The 23,816-nt window shown below is 45.8% G+C and overlaps 1 protein-coding gene across 4 annotated transcripts; it reads left to right on the top strand.

The window, feature by feature from the left end:
* Positions 1-827: 827 nt before the first annotated feature.
* On the top strand, positions 828-8,969 carry LOC142839895 (SOSS complex subunit B2). 4 transcript variants are annotated; one of them, XM_075956296.1, is made up of 7 exons: positions 1,800-2,053; positions 2,570-2,708; positions 3,167-3,302; positions 4,889-4,960; positions 5,662-5,737; positions 6,366-6,414; positions 7,263-8,968. In XM_075956296.1, exons 4-7 carry the CDS (start codon positions 4,899-4,901, stop codon positions 7,430-7,432), a joined length of 357 nt encoding a protein of 118 aa, XP_075812411.1. In that variant the 5' UTR covers positions 1,800-2,053; positions 2,570-2,708; positions 3,167-3,302; positions 4,889-4,898; the 3' UTR covers positions 7,433-8,968. The 4 variants fall into 4 exon arrangements, with proteins under 4 accessions (XP_075812410.1, XP_075812408.1, XP_075812411.1 ...); XM_075956295.1 differs by lacking the exons at positions 1,800-2,053; positions 3,167-3,302 and adding an exon at positions 828-844 and having other exon boundaries at positions 7,263-8,967; XM_075956293.1 differs by lacking the exon at positions 3,167-3,302 and having other exon boundaries at positions 1,793-2,332; positions 7,263-8,969.
* The last annotated feature ends 14,847 nt before the right edge of the window (positions 8,970-23,816 follow it).

The raw sequence follows: 23,816 nt of genomic DNA, 5'->3' as shown, positions 1-23,816 counted from the left end.
GGCAGCGAGGACAGCAAAGCATGTTTAAAAATTGATTTTTATGCGTACCGGTGTTTTGAAAGCATGCATGTTCTCTCTCCCTTTTTCTTTCCTGTCAATCATTATCTTTGGGGACTGACTTAGGAGTAGCCGAAACCCACTGCCCTCCACTGAACTGTGTTTTCCTTGCTGCAGTTTCTCAGTGCTGCCTTTGGATTAGAGAGAAAGCGGCTGCCATGTTGGGGGGAGGGACCTCCGTGCGGGGGAGGAAGTGAGAGAGAATCAGCTGAGTGGGTCCCGGGAGGTAGGGCAGGGAAGGGCAGGGCCAGCCTCCACAGTAGCTTCTGCTTCTTACAGGGCTTTCTTTTCTTTTCTCTTTTTTTGGGTGTGTGTGTGTTCTTTTATTGAATATAGCTTTTTTTTTCCCCCACACAGTATATTCTGATTATGGTTTTCCTTCCCCAACTCCTCCTAGGTCCTCCCAACCTCCCCTCCCATCCAAATCCACTCTCTTTCTTTCTCTAGTTAGAAAACAAACGGGCATCTGGAAAGTAGTAATAAAATAAATCAAATAGAAGAAAAACAAACAAATAGGAAAAAAAAGAGCCAAAGAAAAAGCACAAGAAACACCTACGGCCACAGAGACACACATTCACACACAGGAATCCCACAAAACCACAGAACTAGAAACCATAAAATATATGAAAATGACCTTTACGGTTAAAATAAGAAAAGCCCTGACAATGAACATCCCAAAATGTCACGGAGCTGGTTTTTTGTTGGTCACCTACTGCTGGACATAGGGCCTGGCCTCAAGAGTGGTTTGTATCACCAGAGAGACTCTGTTGGAGAGAACTTTTTATTTGTGAGTAGTTATGGGTCGGAGGTAGGTTCTGGGTTTGGGATGGGGGCATGTGTCCACTTCCCCTTTGGGCGATGGGACCCCATCTTGTCCAGACCCGTGCTGGGCCTGGTTCAAGTATTCAGGTCCTCTTTATAAAATGTGTATATAATTCTAAGCAGTCTCCCTTAATTAATTTGGTTTTCTAAGACAGGGTTTCCCTGTGTAGCTTTGAAGCCTGTCCTGGCACTGCCTCTGTAAAATGTGCCCATCTCTGCCTCCCAAGTGCTGGGATTAAAGACATGAGCCACCGTGGTTCAGCCCAATTCTTTCTAAGGGCAGATGGTTGAGAATTCCGGAAATGGTTAGCCACCTCTCCAAACTTCTGGCCACACCTTGCTCTATTATTATTATAATAATTATATTATTATTATTTTTAGCATGCAAAGAGGCTTACAAGTTACTGTAAGAGACAACCTCGTTTTACTGGATCCCAATTTTAAACAAGCCTAAAGGAGGGAAGTTGGTGGGCGAGCTCCCTTCGGGTGGGAAGCTCGGGCCTGGCTCCTCGATCCCGCTCGCCCACTCTCCCGAGCCCTGTTTCCTTCTCAACCGCACACTTGCTCTACCCACGGGGTCCGAGACGGCAGCGTTCAGTGGGATCGCGGTGCGAAAGGGCCAGGCCGGAGGACTGAATTCCCCCGAGGGCAGGGACAAGAAGCCCAAGCTCTGTGCGAGTGGCCAAACCCCCGGCTCGATCGAAACCCGGAAGACCTTTGCAAGCCGGCCGGGAAGGGGAGGGTGTGGCCGAGCGCCGGTCGCCGCGCCGGGGGCGTGGCTTGCGTGGCCGGGGCGGGGCTTAGAGCGGCCGCGCTGGGCCTGGGCGCTCCGAGCTTCCCCGATAGGCGGGCTGGTGGGCGTGGCGACGTCGCGTGACGCCATAAAGTGGGCGGAGCGAAGGTGTAATAAAGCCGGCCGGAGGGCGCGCTCGGCAGTCGCTGGCTGCGCGTTTGGTCGGCTGCTTTGCCGTTTTGCTGTCTCGGTCTCTTCCCGGAGCCTGAGTCCGAAGGGGCACGCGCGTGCGTGCGTGTATTGTGCGAGGGACAGCGAGACTCGGGCCGGGCGGTCCCCGGCTGCCTCTTTCCCTTAGCCCAGGCGGCGGCAGTCCGCACCCTTGTTTGCTCGCCGCCCACTCGGTGTGCGGAGTGCGCCGTCTTTTTGATTTTGGAACTTGTGAGCTTTTTTTTTTCTTTTTCCTTCCTTTTGGCTTGGTGCCTCCAGGGCTGGTCTCCCGGGCCCTTGCCTAACCGCTTCTGACCCCGGTTACCAGCCCCGTCCCAGGTTGCTCCCCCTCCCCCGGCTCTGCCCCTTGGCCCCGGAGGGTGGGAAGCTTTGCCCAGCGTAGCCGCACCTGCCTCAGTATGCTTGGGGTCAACGACCCTCCGCTTTTTATAAAAGACATTAAGGCCGGACTGAAAAACTTAAATGTCGTCTTTATTGTCCTGGAGATAGGTAAGTGGGGTCCGCAGCCCGCCCCACGCCCTCGAGCGCTCGGACTTCTCCCCTCCCCAACCCCCTCCCGCACCCCCACGTGCTCCCAGCCGCCCTAGGCCGGACTCGGCTCCTACCCCGGGACAGAAGCCAGTCCTGTACCGTGTCCTAAGAGGGTGAGGCAGCTGCCCTGAACGGCCTCGTTATCTAACACATCTCTCCCCCCCCTCACCTTTGGATTTTTATAAATCTTCACAGGACGCGTGACCAAAACCAAAGACGGCCATGAAGTGAGATCCTGCAAAGTAGCTGATAGAACGGGCAGTATCACTATTTCTGTGTGGGATGAAATCGGAGGGCTCATACAGACCGGGGATATTATTCGGTTGACCAGAGGGTAGGTGTGCATAAATTGGGGTTAGGTGTGGGGTTGGCCGGGTTATGGGGTCCGTCCAGCCAAGTTCTCAAAGTTCTTAAGTTGCCTGGCTCTTCCATGGGCTACTTCAAGAAGCCGTGAACTGTTTTTGGTGGGCAGAATTGGCCTCAGCTCACCTTTTGCGGCTAAGCGTATTTCAGGTACAGAACTAACTCCTCACCTCCAATTGGAAAGGTTCGTTGTATTTTTTAGAAATACCGTATGTGAGTTCCTGAGCCTTTTTAGCAGGCGATTAAGACTGCACTGCCTTTATAATCGGTCCATACATTTGATACAGTGTCTTCCAAATCCTTCCCTTTTTAGTGCCTTGAAGTCCCATCAACAGTTTTTGTTTAGGTGGTGTGGGCATAAACTCAGTAGCTGGGAATTTTGCTCTTTTATCTTCCTTTTTTGGAAACAGTGTCTCCTGTATATTCCAGGTTGTTTTTGAACTTTAAGATGTCCAGGAGAAAGAGCTTGAACCTCTGACCTACCTGCCTCCACTGCCCAGGTGGTGGGATTACAGGCATGTACCCAAATGTCCTGGGGATGAGCCAGAGGCCTCCTGCATGCCAGGCAAGCATTCTGCCATCTGAGTCCTAGCTTGAACTCAACATTTTCTGTGGTCATATTTGTACTCAGGAAAGGTGAAGACCGTGTCTCAAATGACTGTGGAAATGATTTCTTCAGTGAGATCAGTGTTCTTACCCCCTCCCCCAAGCCCCCAAATACACAGCAAGTGGCAGAGGGTGTCTGATACCTTCAGACCGTTTAGTTGGCAACAGAGGTGGAGCACTGTTTTTCATCAACTTTTACTCTTTTCCCCAAATGTTAGTCTTAAGAAAAGGCCAGGAAAGAATCTTAGAACTCTGAAAGCCTACGTGATGAGAATTGTACTGATTTTATTGGTCACTACCAGGAAGATAGTTGGCAGTTGATGTTGGCTCAGAGAAGCCTTAAGTTCCCCGGGCAGGAGCTCTTTGACACTGTGGTGCAGGCCTTGCAGCATTTTCAGGAAGTGAGGTAGAGTGTCATCAAAGCAGGAAGTGAGAGTCAGGACTCAGACATCTTATTCTCAAACACTGAGTCATTGTGACACGACATTACATCTTTGTCACTTCAGCCAAGAAGAATTCCTTCTTTGGAGGCTATGGTGAAGACCATAACAACCACAACAGTAATGATAGCAGTAAATATCTATTATAGGCCATATTTAAGCCATGAGGTAACCTTGGTGGTTGAACAAAGAAACATTGAAAACCCAGACTTTGGTCTGATTCTGGAGGCGAGAGACATGGTGTTCTGGGGAAGCACACACTGCTGCGCCTAAATTATCAGTAGTTGGCACAGGGGAGCTGCTTTGCTGTCAGTGAGGACTTGCTCTCATTGGTCAAGTTCTCCACATTATCTTTTAGAAGAAAATGTTACACTTTCTCGAACTGTTGGACTGCAGTTAAAATTATTTTAAAACACAGGCACCTCATCTCAGCAGAAGGGACGCTTGTAAGATCCTCTGCATTGCACGTTTAGAGGCAAACACGCATTTTCTACGCTCTGTAGACTTCGCCATGTGGAGCTCAGTTAAGGGGAAGAGGAAGTGGGAGGAAAGCCAGGCAACAGAGGAGTTAAAGTGGGTTCTGATGAGGAGCTTCTGGCAGCGGAAATTGAGTGTCTGTGTTGAGTTCTTCCTGATTCAGCCTTCCCGGTCAGGTCAGCTCACCTTCCTTTAGCTAGCCCCATGCCTGGCTTTCCAGTTCCTCCCGAGGCTGCGACAGGAAGTGGCTAGGGTTACTGGGTGATGCAAGGTCAAGCCCAGCCTGCACAGCGTAGGGAGCTGTCTGAATATAAGGCTTTTATTAAAAACAGGATCTGGGAGCCTCGCTTAGTGGCTGAGTGCTTTCTGAGTGTATGAAGGAAGGCCTGGGTTCAGTCTGTAGCAGTGCCCAACATTTTCTCCTAGGGTTAGAGTTGAGATGATTGCATCATAATGTGGCAGTAGAATTTTCTTTGTATCATTTCTCAGAAGAGTTACACGGGCTATATTTGACTTGACATGGTGGGTAGAAAGGTTGATTTGCACTTGTATCTAACACAGAAACACACTGGAAATGAAATAAAGCTCTACGTTCTTCTGAAAACCCCATCTGTTCCCCCCGCCCCAGGTATGCATCAATGTGGAAAGGATGCCTGACTCTTTATACTGGAAGGGGCGGTGAACTTCAGAAGATTGGAGAGTGAGTATTGGGATGCATCTCGTGTGACTAAGTTTCCAATAATGTCAGCAGAGTAATTGGTGCAAACTCTAAACTGCCTCCTTAGCCTTGCACACTTGATTCCTGCTGTAGGGAGGTCACTGGATTAAACCGGTCAGTACTCAGGTGTGTTGAGAGCAGCCCCCGTGGGGCCGGCCCTTCCTTTAGTGTCCTGTGTTAGGGATTACAGGATCTGGCTAGATGTCATGCATAGGGAGATGAGCTCAGGGAAGAACCACAGGAAGTCACCCACTCACTGGTGGCTCGTCTTTGTCGGGGCCCATTTAAGACGGTTCCAGACTGGGTCTAGTTTCTTTTTAGAGTTGAAGAGCTAAGGAAGCCCTGTGTCAACAGGGTGCCAAGTTGTGTTGTCAGTTACAGAAGCCCTGGGCTGACGTGTGGCTTGATAGCCAATTACCTGTCTCAGCCATGTAGAAGTTATTCTTTGCCTTTGATTCTCTTTGCAGATTCATGGTGAACAAGAGGGATTGTGAGAGAATCAAATAATTGGGTGTTAATTCGGGATATAGTTATTTATAGGATTTTTTTTATCACAAATTAATTGGATTAGCTTGCTAATGTTAAGGTAATTCTTTGACACCGAAGGTTTTCATTCTTGTAAGTTAAGAGGTTATACAAAAAACGTTTGGGAATCATTCTACTTGGCCTTTGCTTTGTTGCAGATTTTGTATGGTGTATTCAGAAGTGCCGAATTTCAGTGAGCCAAACCCAGATTACAGAGGGCAGCAGAACAAAACGGTAATTAATCCAAGTACATGGTATATTGTTATGATTGAGTTAATTCTGTCGGTAGGCTAAACCTCTGATGTCCAAACTGTGATGAAAGGAATTGTGAAACAATCTTGAGAGGATTTGGCTCAACAGATAGACTTCTTGCCAAGCATGCAGGACGGCCTGGGCTCCGCCCCCCTGGGCTCCGCTCCCCAGTTCTTTACCAGACTGGCATGGTGGTACAGGCCTGAAGTCCTGTTTCTCAGGAGGTTGGAGATAGGAGGAAAGGTCAAAGTCATCCTTAGCTACATGGCGAGTTTGACGAGTTGGGGACTGAGACCCTGGCTCGACAGAAGACATCTCTAAAGTAGCTTTTATTCCAATGATTCTGTGAGTCCGTATGCTTTGTAACAATAGATAGAGGTGCTGTTTAGTATTTTTCAGAGTAAAGGTAATAATCAGGAAATACTGGGTGTAATAAAAGCTATTAAGAAGCTTGGGTAAGATTTCTGAATGCCTTAACATTGCATGGACTTAGAGAAATCATTAAATATCGTGGAAAACCACTTTTGAAGCCTTAAAGTAAAATATATATATATATATTTCTACGTGTGTTACTTGTGTCTTCATTTGCCGAACTTGAAACTTGTTTCAGGTGCAGAATGAGAAGGATAAAGGGAGCGTCAGTGCGTTTGGACCACTGGGTAAGACTTTGTCCATGTTTGTGACGACGTGCAAGCATTCCGTACAGGGGAAATTCTAATTTTGTGTTAGATGGGAACGCTAGTGTAAGCAAGAACACTCAGATAAGTGATTCTGCAGAAGTTAGAGAGGGTGCTTGTCCAGGCCAAGTGTTGAGCACCCTCTGTATTTAAACCCTGCTCTCTTGATTAGTAGGAAGACTATTTTTGGTAACCCTCAGACAGATCTTTTATTTTTCTGTGTTTACAAATGCATATGATGTCGTGGCTGTTTATAATCTGTGCAGAATTGCTAGGTCTTCTGGCGCACTGGGACCTGTCCAGGAAAACGGTGCTGTAGAGTAGCAGCTGGTGAGACAGAGAGAGCGGCCTTTCTCCCGCAGACCTCACCGGTGATTGCCGGAGCCTGTGTCTTTTGAGAAGCATCCTTCTGTGAATGGAGTTCATTAGGGCAGCTGAAGGCTTTTGTAACCAGCTCACCTTGTGGAAAATCTGTCTGCCAATAGTTTGATCACATTGGAACACTGTGTTTGAGTCAAGCCCTAGTTCTCAAACAGTTCTCTGCCTCTCCTCTGATTTACGTACAGGCAGTTAATGATTTTTTTTATACTCTGTTCCTAATTTTATTGCTCATTAGGTTTTCTTCCTTCTGTTCATTCAGTACCGAGGTCATATATTTGGTAAAACAGAGGCCCAGAGCCCACTCTTTTCCTTATAGAATAAAAGTGTTTGTTTCCTGTGATATTTATAAGCTTTCACTGTGTGTAAGACCTTAAATGATTTTGTTTCTGTAGCACAATATGTAGACCACTTCTGAAAATGATGCTAATTTTTTTGAATTCTTATCGCAGGAAATGGTATCCAGACTGGCCCTGAATCAAGAGGATATCATCTTCCATATACTGGTAGAAGCAATGGCCGTGACCCCATCAATCCCCAGCTACCAGGAGCTCGTGGTAGTCAGACAGTCATGACCACAATCAGTAATGCCAGGGATCCAAGGAGAGCCTTTAAAAGATGACCTGAACCAAAGAGACACATGTAGTTGCTAAACTACCTGCCCTACTTGAACACTTAGTGCACTTTTTCATTGCTAACTGTGAAAAGTTTGTCTCTTTACGGGTTTCCTTGTATATTTTTGGTTTGTTAAGAATGGTTGGTTTTTACTGCAAGCGTTAAGCTGCTCGGTTACATCCTTCCTATTGAAGAATAGGAACTCTGAAAGCAGGAACATTTATTTTTAGAGCCAGAACTTTACTGGGTATCACTTGAAAACCTGTCCCTGTTTCAAGGGTGAGTTACTTAAGACACCAGCCTTATATAGCCGTGGTGAGTCTTCTGCCATAGCATTTCATGGAAAATGTTCTTTTGTCTTAAACTGGGCTATGTCCAGCTGAAGTGATCTCCACCCCAGCCAGAAGCCTGACCAGTGCTGGGAGCAGTTTGAGTGCTTGTGACCCAGCCGTGACTGACCGCCTGGAGTGACTGGCCTGCGGTTAACATTTGTCCAAGGACGGAATCATCCTACATTCTTGGTTAATTACCAGAGACCCAGATTCTTTATCGGAATTATGGAATAAAACGTGTAATATATAACAAGTTATCTTTAGAGGAAATCTGTTGAAGATAATGTTCTTACCATTTGTTACAACCATTGAAGAAAAGTTTACAGCGGAGTCCTTGAATGTTTTCTTTTTGAAACGACCATGTGGAGTATCGGTGGAACTGGAGGGAGTTAGCATACTGCAGTAGCGGTAGTCCTTCGGAGATAGGGTCTCCTGTAGCCTTGGCTGGGTGGGAACTCATAGACCAGGTGGGTCTCTGAACTCCAGAGCTTCCTGTCTCCCTTGCCCAGGTGCTGTGGTGAAGTTGTGCACCAGCACCCCTGGCTGGTCTGACTAAAAACAAAACACTTGTAGATAAATGACAGCCACGTGACGACCTATTACAGGTCATCAGGTAGAAGGAAAAACACCGGGATGGGCACGGCCTCTCCTAGAGGAGTGTGCATGCGCTTTAGTTTCCAAACCCAAATCACAGCCTCATAAGCGAGGATAAATGGCTTAAGAAGTATGGACCTCGATTGCAGATGGTAGGGTGGGGGCTGTGTGTCCTGATGTCTTGTTCTGTGAGGACACAGTCCGGTTCCCCGAAGCTGCATTAGCTTTGGTCTGGCTGCTCCCCAGCTCTCCCCTCACCTCACACACGGTCCAATAACTAAGTTTCTATTCAGGTTCTGTAGCATTTCAGTACAGTCTGTGCCGGGTTTTCTCATTCGTTTAACAGATTTTCAGTTTGCAATGTATTAGGCTCCTCGTGGAGGAACTGCAGGGAATTCACCTATGGTTTATAGGTGCAGGGCCTTGATGTTATAGATAGTTGGTCATTTGTTCATACGTTAATAATTATAGCTAATTTTATTTTGTGACTTTTTTTATGGTTTTTGTCTACAGTGCTGAGTGCTTCAAAAAAAAGTTACCTAAGAGTAAAAGTAAGCTTGTGTTTTGTAATGAGATGTTTTAAATAAAAATTATTTACAAGTTAATGTTGACACTTTAAGAGGTAGGAGCAGCAGTTCCTTTATGTGTGGGAAGATGTGTTGAAGGTAATTCTAAAGAAGGATTCGAACCTTGACAGATTGAAGTATGGTAAGGTGTGGCTTGTAGGACCCTCCATTCTAACTGCATTCATTTTCTTCCAACCTGTGGTACCCAGGCAAGTCGTGATTAGGAAAAACAGTGGTCCCCTGAGGAGTTAGGACTTGGATGTAGGGAATGACAGTGACTTCCGGTAAATGATCAGTCGGATCTCGTATGGTCAGAATGTTAATAGAGGGAATACCAGGCTCCATGCGGAAGTGTCTGTGTGCTCTGCAATACTGAGATTAAGTAGAACATGGCCTAAGATTTTACTTATGAATGACGCCTCTCTCAGTAATTTGATATGTTCATGGTTTGATGTATTAACAAGTTTCTTTTTTCTTAAGGAACACTTCCAAAGCAAAGTGACATCCAAACAGTAGTGACTAATTGCCTTCCCAGTCTGCTTGGCTACCACTCGTCAGGAAGTGATGGAAGAAAGCGTCTGCCTTCCTCCTCTGACGCCGTCCGCCAGCTACCAGCGTTAATACACCTCTCAGCAAGACCCAGTGGAACAAAAACCATTAGTGTAGAAACGTATTTCTAGGGTTGGGTCCCCATTGTTTCCAGGAGCAACAATGTATGATCAGGCCAGCTTGTCCCTTTTGTCTGGCCATGTGCTCAGAGTTGCCACAAAGTGGTCCAAAACACTAAAAAGGTCCAAAGATGTCCAGATAGCCAAACACTCCTGTTTGCCTTCACAGAAGCCCTTAACCAGCCCAGCTTTCCTATACCGTACCCACTCCCTGTTGGCCTCTTTCTCCAGTCTTAGTAGCGTGGTGTTAAAACTTGAAGAGTGATTGCTTTTAGAGTGTGGTTTGAAGGTTAGCTCGCCATCTAGATATTTTAAGCTGTGCAGTCCAGTAGTACAAACGAGCACCACAGTTTCCATTTACAGAGGCTCTGACGCGTGGTGCCGAAATGCTTTCCTTCTTGGGTGTCATTAGCATGCTGGCTGCTGGCGTGAAGCCAAGCTGTGTGTGTGACTCTTGAGGTTCCAGCGATGACTGGGAAGCCCCGGAAGCAACACTTTTCCCAAACAAGCGTATGCCAAGCGCTAAGCTCACTGAGGCCCTCACCTGTGACTGCTGGGAGGCTGATTCTTGTTAATAGATGAGGATCGGATGGTAGCAGTCATTTTCTGTTACAGGGATGGCAGGAGGGGGTTGAGGGCAGAGAGAACTGGCTAGTGAGGTCCTCACACGCCAAGGCCCTAGATGGGGGTTGTACTGGGAGCGGTTAAACAGTTCACAAAGCAGCTCTAATGATTAACACTTGAGGCATGCTTCTGCTGACGCCATATTGTGACCTTTGAAAACAGCCCATCACCCAAGGAAGAAGCTAGAAAATGGTTTTCTAGGCATATTTCTCTAGATGCCTTGAAGTTTGGTTTATTGAGAATATGCTAGAATTTGGATTCAAAGGCTATAGTCAGGTTTCTGAATGAACAAAGACCTGATAATTCTGAAGCCACAGAACACAGACTCAAAATCAATTCCATTAAGTTACTAACAAGCATTTGCGCACGATAACAGACCTGAAGAATTTTTTTTCTTAACCTTTATGAGGTGTTCAGTGTAATAACATTTAACATTTCAGCCAATAGGTGTTGAAGTCCTTTGAAAAGTCAAAATACACAACCCAAAACGTTAGGGTGTGCCCTGAGCATTGAAGGCGAGCTGACAGTTCTCTGTTGACATGTAGTATCTTAGATTCCACAGACGTATTAACACACATCGAGGGGCTATTGGCATGCTTAAAAAAAACCCGTGCCTACCATTTCCAGATAAAGATAAAGGTCATTGGTATTTAAAATTCATTCCCATCTGGATTCAAGATAGGCTAGCTTTCTTGTTCACAGACTGACTATGGAGTAACCTTGAATACATGTCAGGTAAAGCTCAGATAACATACATGGAGCTTCTCAGCGCTATGAACTGCCCTCTGACCTGGAAGGAAGTTTGGGTCGGGAAGACCCTGCATCAAACACTTGGACATCTTTCTCTCCTGTCCTTGCCCATCTCCCTTTCACAGTGACAGCGTGACTTTAGGATTGTTTTCTCATTTCCGTCTGTGTAAATCTAGAATCTAGAAATTGTATTGAACAGGGAAAGATGTCTTTAGAAGGATCTTTCTCTAAAGCACAGACTGATGACGGCCTGAAACAAGCATTTCTGAATAGAGATCATTAGGCCCTCTACATAGGAATGCTGGAAATTGTAAATTCGGTTCAAACAGAATCCCTCAAATTACACCAAAGCTGAGCTCAGGTCTTCCTGAGAGGAGTTTTTACTGTGGCTCAGGCTGGCCTAGAGCTGCCCAACTTAAGAATAGATTTCTTTGGAGGAGTAGCATGGGCTCACTGACCTGTATCTAGTTAAAACTGACTTTTCCTCCCTGAAAAGGAGGTTGAAACTTAAAGCACATTTTTTTTTTAAAGCTTTGCTCAGGAAGTGAATGTGGCATCTCAAACTCCTGTCACTCAACTCAATGTGAGAAAATGAGTATAAAAACAGGCTCGGAGGCATTGACGTTACTGGGGATGCGGAGGACACACCATCTTCACCTTCGGGTCTCGGTCCCATCTTTTTATTATTTTTTTATTTTATTTTTTATTTTTTTTATTTTTAGAAGGCCAGAAGAGGTCGCCAGACCTCTTTACAGATGGTTGTGAGCCACCATGTGGTTGCCGGGAATTGAACTCAGGACCTTTGGAAGAGCAGGCAATGCTCTTAACCACTGAGCCATCTCTCCAGCCCCTCGGTCCCATCTTAAGCACAATTCCCACCCGAGTTTGAGATATTTAGCCCTAAGACCAAGAATTCTGACCAGTTGGGCTACTTGAACAAAAACTGTCTGCGCTAGAGCCATCTACTGGAGTTACTGAGTAGTATCCGTGAACAAATCTGGCTTAGCTAAGGTGAGAAGAGGGTCCACTATTCCATAGGTTAACAAATTTTATCTGCTTTATTCAGGAAATACATGACATTAAGAGGTGATCATAGTAAATAGGTAATAGAAAATTCCCTTTAAGCGGATCAAATATTGAACTGCCTCAGAGATACAGACAAAAGCAAGATGGCTCACGCCTTTAATCCCAGCACTCGGGAGGCAGAGGCAGGCGGATCTCTGTAAGTTCGAGACCAGCCTGGTCTACAAGAGCTAGTTCCAGGACAGGCTCCAAAGCTACAGAGAAACCCTGTTTGAAAAACAAAACAAAAGCAAGACTGCCAAGACTGTTTCTCAAATTGTGTTTTACCTAATGTTTAGCTATGCATCCATCCTATGTGTGACCGGTGCCCACGGAGGATAGAAGGGCACCAGATACCCTGAACTGCAGTTGGACATGGTTGTTGGCTGCCATTTGGGTGCTGAGAACTGGACCCAGGTTTGCTGCAAGAGCAGCAAGTGCTCTTAGCCACCGAGTCCTCTCTCCAGCCTTTACTGGCAAGTCCTAGGATTAGTGAAAACCGTCACTAAAGATGCCTTTTGTTGAGAAGGAAGTAGAGCCTGAAGTTGCTCCTAGGAGCTAATCTATTACTCAGTGGTGTTTTATGACAAATGGCTGTTTCATGCCGTTGTATGAGCTTTGCATGTCAGAATGTAACGTGAAAGCATGGTTTTGAGCGGAAGAGCTCTTGATTTGAGTCTTCCGTTTGCTATTTACCAAAGCCATGACACGAACCTAGCTTAGGACAGTGGGGCAGTCAAGCCCTCTGAGGAATCCGAGCCAATTTGTACAAAGCATCTCTATATCCAAGACTCAACAAACACAAAGGCCCTTATGGCTATAGGAAGTAAGACAAATGTTATCATTCCTCCATGCCATTTGGAAAGAATTCAGACAATATCCAACTGAATATTCAGAGATTTCCGTGAATTTAAAAAAAAGTTTTTTTGGGGGGGTGGGACGTATGCAGCCCAGACTGGCATTGAACTCTTGATCTTCCTTCCCCCTTCTATGGCATGAATGACCGTGCGCAGCTCCAGGGAATAAGTTTTAAGTTTGTGCACCTTTCCCTGGTATAGAAAAGCACTTACATCACTGATCCACTGCGACAAGACATAGGGTTGGACTTTCATTACAAAGATCTGACCAACTGGTCCAATGGACCAGGCTTCATTCTCCTTTGCCCAAGAGGGTCCCGGACCTGCTTAGGAATGTGAAGTAGAAGAAGAACAGGACCAGGTCAGTGGCTTGGGACAAGCAGCAGGCACAGTAGGAAGTGTTCCCACTTACATGACACTACTGCTGTGCACTTGCACATAGAGCAATTTATGACAAAATATAGAATACGTTTCTCATCATTTTATTTATTATTTATTTTTTTGTTTTTTGTTTTTGCGAGACAGGGTTTCTCCGTAGCTTTTGGTTCCTGTCCTGGAACTGGCTCTTGTAGACCAGGCTGGCCTCGAACTCACAGAGATCCACCTGCCTCTGCCTCCCAAGTGCTGGGATTAAAGGTGTGCACCACCATCGCTCGGCCTCATCAATTTATAAGATGCTGAATTTTACAGACACCTGTTCTCACTACCTGCCTTTTGTCTCAGCATCTCACCTTCTGTGTTTCACAGTCAATCCATCTGAATCCGTTTCGGACAGTATTATTTTTCTTGATATTCCAACATGGCTATTCATTGGAATTTTCAAGTTTTACTGTAAAATTTATATACAATGAAATGTACCTATTTTAGGTGATCTTCATGGCTTTTTTAAAAAAAGTGCCTTACACTTAAAAAAACCCTCTAGAAATTCTCTGTTATGCTTCTCAACACCTATAAAACCAATGTTCCCTACTAGCCATCCATCAATGTTAAAAAATTTTTTTCAGTTTAAAGGGATTTATAGTTTTAGATTCCTACCTAGAGGCCCAAGCCCTCGGGGCAGACAGTGCTGAGCTGGAGAGGGAAGCTAGAGGACCTGCTTAGTAGTGGCAGAGGGACGGGGAAGGGCACACCACTCTGACCGCTGGAGGTCTCAGCTAGGACCCTGTGGTAGGACAGGGCACCAAGTCTGGGATGGAAAGTTGAGAGCAGAGCATTGCCTAGAAACTTCAGAGTTTTCAGTACAGGTCCTCGGCTCGATTCCCAGACTGTGTGTGTGTGTGTGTGTGTGTGTGTGTGTGTGTGTGTATGGCGTCCCTAACAAACACCCTGTGCTGTTCTGTGTTTTCATAGCATTCGCTGATAGGCTGTATTCAGTTGGCATACCTAGAATACCCACATTGCTTACTTAGCAAAGTTTACCCCTCTGTGTGTGTTTGCTCACAGCACTGAGCAGCTTCACAGCCGGTAGAATTGTTTCTGCATTAATCACATTCCATTAGCAAGTGTTCTTATCACTTGGGGATTAAGGATTCTTCCCTGTAATAGACTAATTTATTGAGCATGACGATATGCCAAGTTCTACGCTGGCTGGCAAATTCCCTACATTTCGGTACTTTATAAAATGACCCCGTGACGGAGATGGTATCTTCATTAGAAAGATAGAGTATATTTGCCCGAGATCATACGCGGAGGAAATGACAAAACCCCCCACACAAATCCCTGTAATTTAACTGCTGAGTGATATTGATGCATTGAGGCTCCTGCTGGCGCACTGGGTAGGGCTCTGGCAGAGACAGGATTGTGGTTAGTTACTAAATTCTCTAGGCTGAGGGGCAGATGGAGGAGAGAAGCACAGACTTCAGCATTTCACCCAGGATTAGTATGTTAACTGAGCACAGACCTAATTAATCCGGTCTACAGTCAAGTGTCACAGTACGCCAGCAAGGGAAATGTGGACTTTAAGCATTAGTATAGTGCCATTGCCATGAACCCTTATACACATTTTAAAATTTGGGCCGTGGTGGCGCACGCCTTTAATCCCAGCACTCGGGAGGTACAGGCAGGTGGATCTCTGTGAGTTCGAGGCCAGCCTGGTCTACAAGAGCTAGTTCCAGGACAGGAACCAAAAGCTACAGAGAAACCCTGTCTCGAATATCCAAAAATGAAAATAAAAAATAAAGTCTTGGCCGGGTGGTGGCGGCGCACACCTTTAATTCCAGCATTCGGGAGGCAGAGGCAGGCGAATCTCTGGGAGTACGAGGCCAGCCTGGTCTACAAGAGCTAGTTCCAGGACAGGCACCAAAGCTACAGAGAAACCCTGTCTCGAAAAACAAAACAAAACAAAAAAAGTCTTACATTCCCCCAGTGCTTGAGAATAGAGGAGAAAATGGCTCCAGATATATAAACATTAAAGGAAAGACTGATAAATTTTGACTGCATTTATAGAATACAATTAAAACCAAATGATAAACCAGGAAGCATGTTTTATTCATATGAAAAAAAAATGTTCTTCACATATAGAAAGTTACAGAAGCAGACAAACAGGAGCCTTTCCAGTCCTGCTTAAAAGTATAAGTTTCTGTCTTAGGGTTCCTGTTGCTGTGGAGAGACACCATGACCACCCCGACTCTTAGGAAGGAAACCATTTGATTGGGGCTGGCTAACAGTTCAGAGGTTCAGTCCATTATCACAGTTGGAAGCATGGCAGCGTGGTGCTGGAGAGGTAGCTGAGCGTTCTCCCTTTGGATCTGCAGGAGTAAAAGTGACCTTGGCCAGGCTTGAGTGTCTAGGTCCTCAAAGCCCACCCCCTCGTGGCACACCTCCAATAAGAACCTCTGGGCCTCTGGGGGCCGTTTTTATTCAAACCACCATAGTTCCCAACTTCGTTCACACGAGAATTGTTTTAAAATAACGCTGAAGTACTCTTCATATTAGATAGGAAAAGCTATGGACATTTGACGGCATGCTTTCTTGGTGACTGAAGAAGCAAGCTCTTTTATTCATAATTTACTCTTGAATTTGCCCTATGTCACTGTGCTGTGGCCGGGCATGGCTCTCTGTAGCGCATAGCTACCAATAGCTTCCAATAGCTGATAGCTGACCTCCCTCTTGACATGTCTTCATCTTCTGTACTGGCCTCTGCTTCAGGAGATGATCAAAGTGATGATCAGTGCCCACCAAAGACTAACCAGTACTTGTACACGGTACTTGCTTCACATTCTTGGAGTCCCGAGGTTTCAAACATGGACAAGTACTAGGTTTGCCAGGGATAAGAAGCCATTTGAGGAACTTCCGGGACAGCCTGCCACCTAGCAGACATAGTGAATCTGTAGTTTATCTGGCTCCAGCTGAGGTGCCAGCCTCCTGGCATCCCGTGATGCGAAGAACAGGACAGGCTGATCCAGCAGAACAGCTGATCTGGAGAATCCTAAGTGCACACCAGCGTCTGTGCCTTTTTGAAGTGGTGTGCTATCCGTGGCCAAAGCTAGCAGAAAATAAGACATGCTCCCCTGTATTAGCTTAATATTGCTCATGCTGTTTGTAATTCTATACTTAATATCTGTTTTTATTGTATATAGTTTTGTATTGGGTTTGGATGGCTCTTGTTTAGACAAAAGGGGGGAAAGCCTTGTTAGCCAATAATCTTTAAGAGGTGGGTCTTAGTTAAGGCATGGCTTTGCTGGGACCCAGGTACAAAGGTGTGCATCTCTGTGTGCACACATTCTACTCCCCCCCCCACATTACTGTGCTTGGAGTTCTCGTTTCCTGTTTTGTGAGTTTTTCTCCTTATAATAAATAAAATATAATTGTTTTATCCTTAGCTAGCCTGGTTATTTTCTGCAGGACTTTTCTCTGTAGTATGCTGGACTGCTCTCTACAAAGCTTTGGAGCAGAGACTATGCCAAGGTTTTGTCGCCATACATCCTAAAATGAAGACAAGAAAGTAGCTATAGAACCCTAGCAAAGGTAAAATGAATGAAGCCAGCTATATTAGCCCCTTAAAAATAGACATCATTTCAAGTGTTATAAAAATAAGTATTTGTCTGTGCATTCTTAGTGGGGACGCCTCAAGGTAAAACTAAAGAAGCAACATTCATATTGGTAATAGGACTCAGAAGCTATTATAGGTATTTCTGGTAAGGTAAAATACAGTTTTTGTTAATATCAGCAATCACAAAAAAAATCCTGTCCAAAAAAGATGCTAAGTAGTCTATAAGTTGTAATCAGCTAGACAATTTTCTTGGGAAGTAGCATTATGAAATACTGAGGGCTTTTCTTTGAAATAGACCATTTTCTAGTCCTTGTGTGTGAAGGGTGGTAAGAAGGAGTCTCCAGAACCAGGGCTGTAGCTTCTAAACACTGTTTCCTATTAAGGAGTAAGGACTCCTTGGAGACTTGCAAGAAATGGAGTGAGTAGCTGGAAACATCTCATTGGACCTGAAAGAAAGGAATCTTTTAAAGAATCGTGGCTCATTTCAAAAAGACCAGAGTGCCGATTCAGAGGGCTGCTTTCTTACAAAAGATGGAAAATGTGCATCAAGATAATGGCAATGAACTGAAAATAATGTTAAAAATCTATGAATTTTAAAAATCGCCTTTGTATTTTGTAGGGTGCGAAGGCGCTAATTGTTCTGAGAAGAGCCAAAGGGTGTTTCTTTTTTTAAAAAAAATATTTATTTATTATGTATACAGTATTCTATCTGTGTGTATGCCTGCAGACCAGAAGAGGGCACCAGACCTCATTACAGATGGTTGTAAGCCACCATGTGGTTGCTGGGAATTGAACTCAGGACCTTTGGAAGAGCAGGCAATGCTCTTAACCACTGAGCCATCTCTCCAGCCCCCCCAAAGGGTGTTTCTATGCCCCCTGTGAGCACATTGCTGGAGAGAAACAACAGATCCAGAAGGTTTCTTCTTTACCAGGAACTCCATCCAGCAAGGACCAAGAATATCAAAACTTCTCTAGTTTGTGATCTCTAATGAACTAATAATCTAAGAAATGATCACTGGTGTCTTCGAAAGTCCCTTTAGAAGAGCTGATGAGGACCTTCCTAAGTGGACCAAATGGCCGTTCAGCACACAGTATGGCTGGCCTTCCGTAGGTACAGCTTTCCTGTCTGGTGTTTGCCACAGTGAATCCAACCAACTGTGGATATATAGTTTTGTATTGGGTTTGGATTGCTCTTGTTTAGTCAAAAAGGGGAGATGATGGGGGAAAGCCTCGTGTGCCAACTTTTTTCTTGCTATTATTCCCTCGACACTGGAGTCTAATAACTCTTTACATGGGGCGGAGAAGTGAAGGAGTTGCCGATGCATCCTGACAGCGCCCACAAACTGAGTAAGTAGAGTAAGAGTAATTCTTCCTAGGACAGAGGGAGCAGTGAGGTTGGAGGGAATGGCCGGGTCCCTGAAGTCGGAGTGGGCGGCAAATAACAGAAAACCATCCAGGAGTGGAAACCCAGGAACAGAGAACTCCAGGGGACCTGGGGGAAACTGCTCAGTAACGGGTGGAAAGATGGAGGTTGAGACTTAAAAAAATCTCAGATCAAAAACAAGGGAAGCCCAAACAATAACAATGGCAGTGACCCAGGCCTTTCCTTTCTGAGTCTCTTCTTCAGGGCATTCCGGATATGCTGTGCTTTTAATATATATATATATATATTATGTGTACAATATTATGCCTGTATGTATGCTTGCAGGCCAGAAGAGAGTACCAGACCTCATTACAGATGGTTGTGAGCCACCATGTGGTTGCTGGGAATTGAACTCAAGACCTTTGGTAGAGCAGGCAATGCTCTTAACCTGTGAGCCATCTCTCTAGCCCCAGACCCATAATTTAAAACAACCATGATAAATCGACTAAGGACCCGAGTGAGAGAACTTGGCACCCTACAAGGCTATGGACATGTAAGAGGAGAAACAAGTACGTTTTAAAAGTCAGAAATAAAAGGCACGAATGAGCCAGCCTCTTTTATTAATTCTTTGAGAATTTCTCGCAATGTGTTTTGATCGTGTATACCCCCACCCCTTGAATAGGTTTAGTAGGCATTGCTGAGGAGAGGGTCAGTCAGTGCCTGAGGACATCTCAGTAGAAACATCAAGAACTGAAAAGCTTACGGTGAAAGGTGGGGAGGACAAAACACCCCAGTAGCGGACTCAGAAATCCATTCAAGGAGTGTAACTACACACGGTTGTAACGTAAAAGGAAGAGGGAAGGAGCAGAAGGGTCCAGGATGCTTTGGCGTTGGAGCTGGTTGAAGCATATATTTCAAACTCCGCAGCAGCCCTCGGGGTGGGCATGGGGGCTCCTGCGATTCTCTGATGTGCTAAGAAAGTTGAGAAAGTAGGAAATTCCTCGGTCCTCCCGTCTGTACTAGGGTGCTAGCCTGTACTCATGGGGACCGCAGTGTTTGGAGATGGAGAGGTTCAAAATCAAGCTTTCCTAGTTAGCATCGGGACATTAGTGAACAATGGGCAAACAGAGACTAGCAGAATGGGGGTGCAAGGGACGGGGATTCTCTAAGACGGAAGTAAAAGAGCTGAGGAAGGAGCTAGTCCAGGAAGGCCCCCTCTCTCTTAAGAATCCCTCTCTCAGCCGGGCGGTGGTGGCGCACGCCTTTAATCCCAGCACTCGGGAGGCAGAGGCAGGCGGATCTCTGTGAGTTCGAGGCCAGCCTGGTCTACAAGAGCTAGTGCCAGGACAGGAACCAAAAGCTACGGAGAAACCCTGTCTCGAAAAATAAATAAATAAATAAATAAATAAATAAATAAATAAATAAATAAATAAATAAAAAGAATCCCTCTCTCTTTTCATGCTTTAATTAAAAAAAATTTTTTTTAAATGCCATGTGTCAGACCCCTGGAGCTGGAATCACAATTTTGAGGGGTCAGATGTGGGTGCTGGGAACAGAGTTTGTGTCCTCTGGAAGAGCACCAAGTATCCCTAGCCTCTGAGCCATCTCCCCCATCCAGAGGAGCTCTTTCTGGGCCCTGGGGCTGAGTCCAGGGCGTGTGTCTTGTGGTCTATTCATTGACAGAGAAGTTCATTCAGGTGGCGCAGGTTGGGGGACGCAACAAGTGGGCGCTGGCAGGCTAGAAGACACCAACTGGGTATGTGGAAGACACACCGGGAAGCTGACTGAGCTAGACTTGAGGCGATTCCCCTCTGGAGTGCCAAGGACACTCCCCGCGAGGTGAGCATTCCCTAGTGTCTCCTGAGCTGAAGCGCGGTCCACCCTTAGCCGCCCAGCACTAGCGTCCTTCCTGCCAAGACAGTCTCTCTGCTGCCCTCCACTGGTGAAGCTTTATATTAATATCTAACCATCTAGGACCGCTTAGAATGTCCTAGGAACCAGGGGTCAACCTCAGGTAGCAAGGATCTCCTGCTGGGAAGGTGGGGTTAGCACTCTGCCTAATTGTGGGACAGGAAGAGATACCTTTCTTGGAAAAGCCTCTGCTGACTTCAGGAGGCCACGCGAGCTTGATTCTTACATTGAGGGAGACCGACGACATAGTAGCCTCTAAGTACTAAGTGTTTGTAGTTACCTTCTCAATGAGTTTATGCCTTGTTGAAGGAGTCACTGTTCCCAGGCGAGGAGCTCAGGCACCAGGAGGCACTGATAACCAACCCGTTACACCGGAATGACTTCCACCTGAGCCACCTCCCTTAGCCTCGGCTCCTGCTGTATTTCTAGACTGGCCTGGGCATCTGGGCATTGCCACTGAGATGTCCATTGCTGGCCCTGTGCTGGCAGCAGGGCCATTGCTGAGTTGGAGGAGGAGGCAGTTATTGGGGATCGGGGCCATCCATGCAGAGGTGAACCCGGGACCTCCGAATTACAGCGTGCTCCCAGAACTTGGGTGGGAAAAATGCTTCGGAAGGACCCGGCATGCCCACGTCAGCCCTCCCATCCAGGATATAGTACCTTTTGAGGTTCCCCACGCCCAGAGCTCCAAATAGTTGCCTTCCACACAGCGTGTGATTAAACAACTTTATTTTTTCTTAAAAAGAAAAAAATGTATTTTCAATGTATGAATGCATTGCGCCCCAAAACTCAAATGTGGTTTCTTCGTGGGCGACTTAAGCTTGTGCGCTGAGCCTTGCATTTCTTACCTCCCCTTTGGTGTTTTCTTTATAGACTGCAGGGTTTTAGGAATGCAAGTGATATTTTTAAATAAGAAAATACATCGAGAGAGTCCCCAACCCATTTCGAGAGCAGTTTGGGAAGAAAATTAGTTTTCTGTTTGTTTTATGTGATTTCCACACAAACCTCCTGAAGCAAAATCAATATGCAATAAAAACCCTGGTGTTGGAGCGGTGGCTCTCAGCTCCTCACTGCGAGCGTGTCCTGGCCAGCCTGCCTTTCCAGGGTGCTTAGCCTCTTTGGTGTCCAGGTTCTCTCTGTCCTGCTGTCTCGCTTCCAGTCTAGATCTACTTTGCTTTCCACACTTCCTTTTTATCTGCTTGCAGCTGAAATTTTGCAAAGGTATTTGTGCCTGCATATGCGTGCATGCGCGCGCGCGCACACACACATGCACGCACACACACCCACACACTTTTCAGAAAGGAAGGATAGAGTCAATTCACAGGAAGGATTGACTGTGTTGGCTGATCGTGGATGAGTAAACATTTCTCTTAAAAAAATATCCATTGTTTGCTTCTAATCTCCAGGCCCTTATTTAGAGGTTGGGGCCAAGAACTAATCTCAACTTCATACAAGACCAACCTGACTCCCTGGGTTGCTTAGAGGGTGGCTCCCTCAGCCCAAGGGACCTAGGCTCCCCTCTAAGGTGCCTACCTACTGTGGGACCATTGCTGGTTGTTGATTGGCTGACAGCTGTGTCTGATTTCTTTTCTTCTCTCTTCCACAACCATGCTCACAGGCTTGCTTCATGCTTGCAGGAATTAATAAAGGAAAAGACAAACAGAGTACCAAAATTCTAATTAACTGTGATATGGATTTGTGTGTAAAGTTGGACGAGTCACTGGTTTTTAATAAATGGGAGCGGAAATCTTAAAGATTAATGTAATAGCTGAGAACACAGGAGCCAGAACTTTGATGCTTGCTTAATTCTTTCTCCCAACCCATGCCATTTGGAGGGAGAAAAAAATTATCAAAGACCGTTATGAAGCGCGGAAGGAAGAGGGATTATGTAAATTAAGGTGCGCGTTTCTAATCATTACCCCTGTGCAAATGGGCCGCTCCCCCAGCTTCTCAGTGTTTTAGGGCTGTGTTTGCTGAGGATTCGTACCTGAAGGTAATCAAGAGTGGGGACATGGGGGGAAAGGGCAAGCTCAGGAACTAATTGAGCTTTCTAGGTACAAGAGGTTAGAGAAAGGAAAAGGGACAGCGGCGGGAGGGAGGGGGCGCTAGGAAAATCTGAGACCTAGAAAGGGCTTGACCTTATTTGCGATTACCTCCATCCGGCAAACACAGGGAGAAGTGGATTGACATACCCGTTTGGAGTATCCTCTTTGGCTCATTTCAGGCCTTGTGTGGGAAGGCCTAGTCCATGGGCAACGTTTCTAACGCCCGTTTCTTGTGCTTCCCTCTTTTCCCACTTTTATCTGGAGCCAGCAGCTGCCCGGTGCTAAGTGCATCGACTGAAGGGCTCCAGCTCTCTTGGCCCAGGTTAGCAAGTCTCCCGTCTAATGGAGTGATAACCATCACAGAGGTTAAGCGATTTAGCCTAGAGCTCCCGTCAGCCTGACCTTAGACAGCTAACACATATAAAGCTTCATTTTGAGAGGTTGTAAAGATTAAATATTCAGTTTTTCCTGAATGATGAACTGACATCCTGATAGATTTGAAGCAGTGTACACACAGCCTTCCTGTGTTTGATTAACCTTGACCGTGCAAGACTTTGTCGCGGGAAGCCGCTTTTGCATAAACTGACGACTTCACAGCTTTTCAAAGAAGCCATTAATCTTTCATCATTTTCTAAACTAGGAAGTTAGCATGTGTATTTACCGCAGATGAAGAGACATATGCAGGTTGACATAATTTATTGATACTTTCTTTCATACTTGAGTCCGGTGCACAAATACTCTTTTTTTTTTGGTTTTTGGTTTTTCGAGACAGGGTTTCTCTGTGGCTTTGGAGCCTGTCCTGGAACTAGCTCTGTAGACCAGGCTGGTCTCGAACTCACAGAGATCTGCCTGCCTCTGCCTCCCAAGTGCTGGGATTAAAGGCGTGCGCCACCACTGCCCGGCCACAAATACTCTTAAGTAGGATCCCAGACTGTCTGTCTTTTCTCATCTGTAGGAGTTTCTCCTAGACAGAATCCAGGAGAATATAGTGTCGTGGAAGCATCAGAGAGAGACAAGAGATGTCACCTAACAGTCACTCTGGAGGCTGAGCTCTGTCTTGTATTAGCTGCGCGTGCAACCTTATAAAATTATATGTCAGTCTAAGCACGCCGTCTTTTGATTTCCTCCCCTCTTCTTTTTTTAAAATATTCATTTTATTTATTATGTATACAATATTCTTTCTACGTGTATGCCTTCAGACCAGAAGAGGGCACCAGACCTCATTACAGATGGTTGTGAGCCACCATGTGGTTGCTGGGATTTGAACTCAGGACCTTTAGGAAGAGCAGGCAATGCTCTTAACTGCTGAGCCATCTCTCCAGCTCCCCTCTTCCTTTTTTTAAGAGATAGAATCTCACTGCTCCTCCTCCCACTTTTTCGAGAGATGGTAGCCCAAGCTGTTCTAATGCTGCCGTCTCCTTTCGTCTCAGAGAACTGTAGTTCCAAGCATGAGCCATTACCTCTGGCTTTCCAATCTCATTTCCTTGATCCCAGCAACGGAGACAGGACCGATTACATCCTAGGTTTATTCCGTGCTAAATAAAGTTTGGCAAATTTCTTAGGCCAGAAAATAAACATTTAATAATACAACTTACTATGGGTCATAGAAAAGGGATTTCTTTTATTCA

Source organism: Microtus pennsylvanicus, chromosome 22, assembly GCF_037038515.1.
Source record: "Microtus pennsylvanicus isolate mMicPen1 chromosome 22, mMicPen1.hap1, whole genome shotgun sequence".
NCBI lineage: Eukaryota > Metazoa > Chordata > Mammalia > Rodentia > Cricetidae > Microtus > Microtus pennsylvanicus.
The sequence above is the reverse complement of the archived record's forward strand: the minus strand, read 5'-3'. Positions and strand labels throughout refer to the sequence as shown.

Excerpts from the sequence above, each read along its gene's own strand:
- LOC142839895 (XM_075956293.1), top strand. The coding sequence starts at position 2,242 with ATGCTTGGGGTCAACGACCCTCCGCTTTTTATAAAAGACATTAAGGCC. Across the intron at positions 2,709-4,888 it reads ATTATTCGGTTGACCAGAGG|GTATGCATCAATGTGGAAAG; the intron begins GTAGGTGTGCAT and ends CCCCCGCCCCAG. Across the intron at positions 6,415-7,262 it reads CAGTGCGTTTGGACCACTGG|GAAATGGTATCCAGACTGGC; the intron begins GTAAGACTTTGT and ends TTCTTATCGCAG.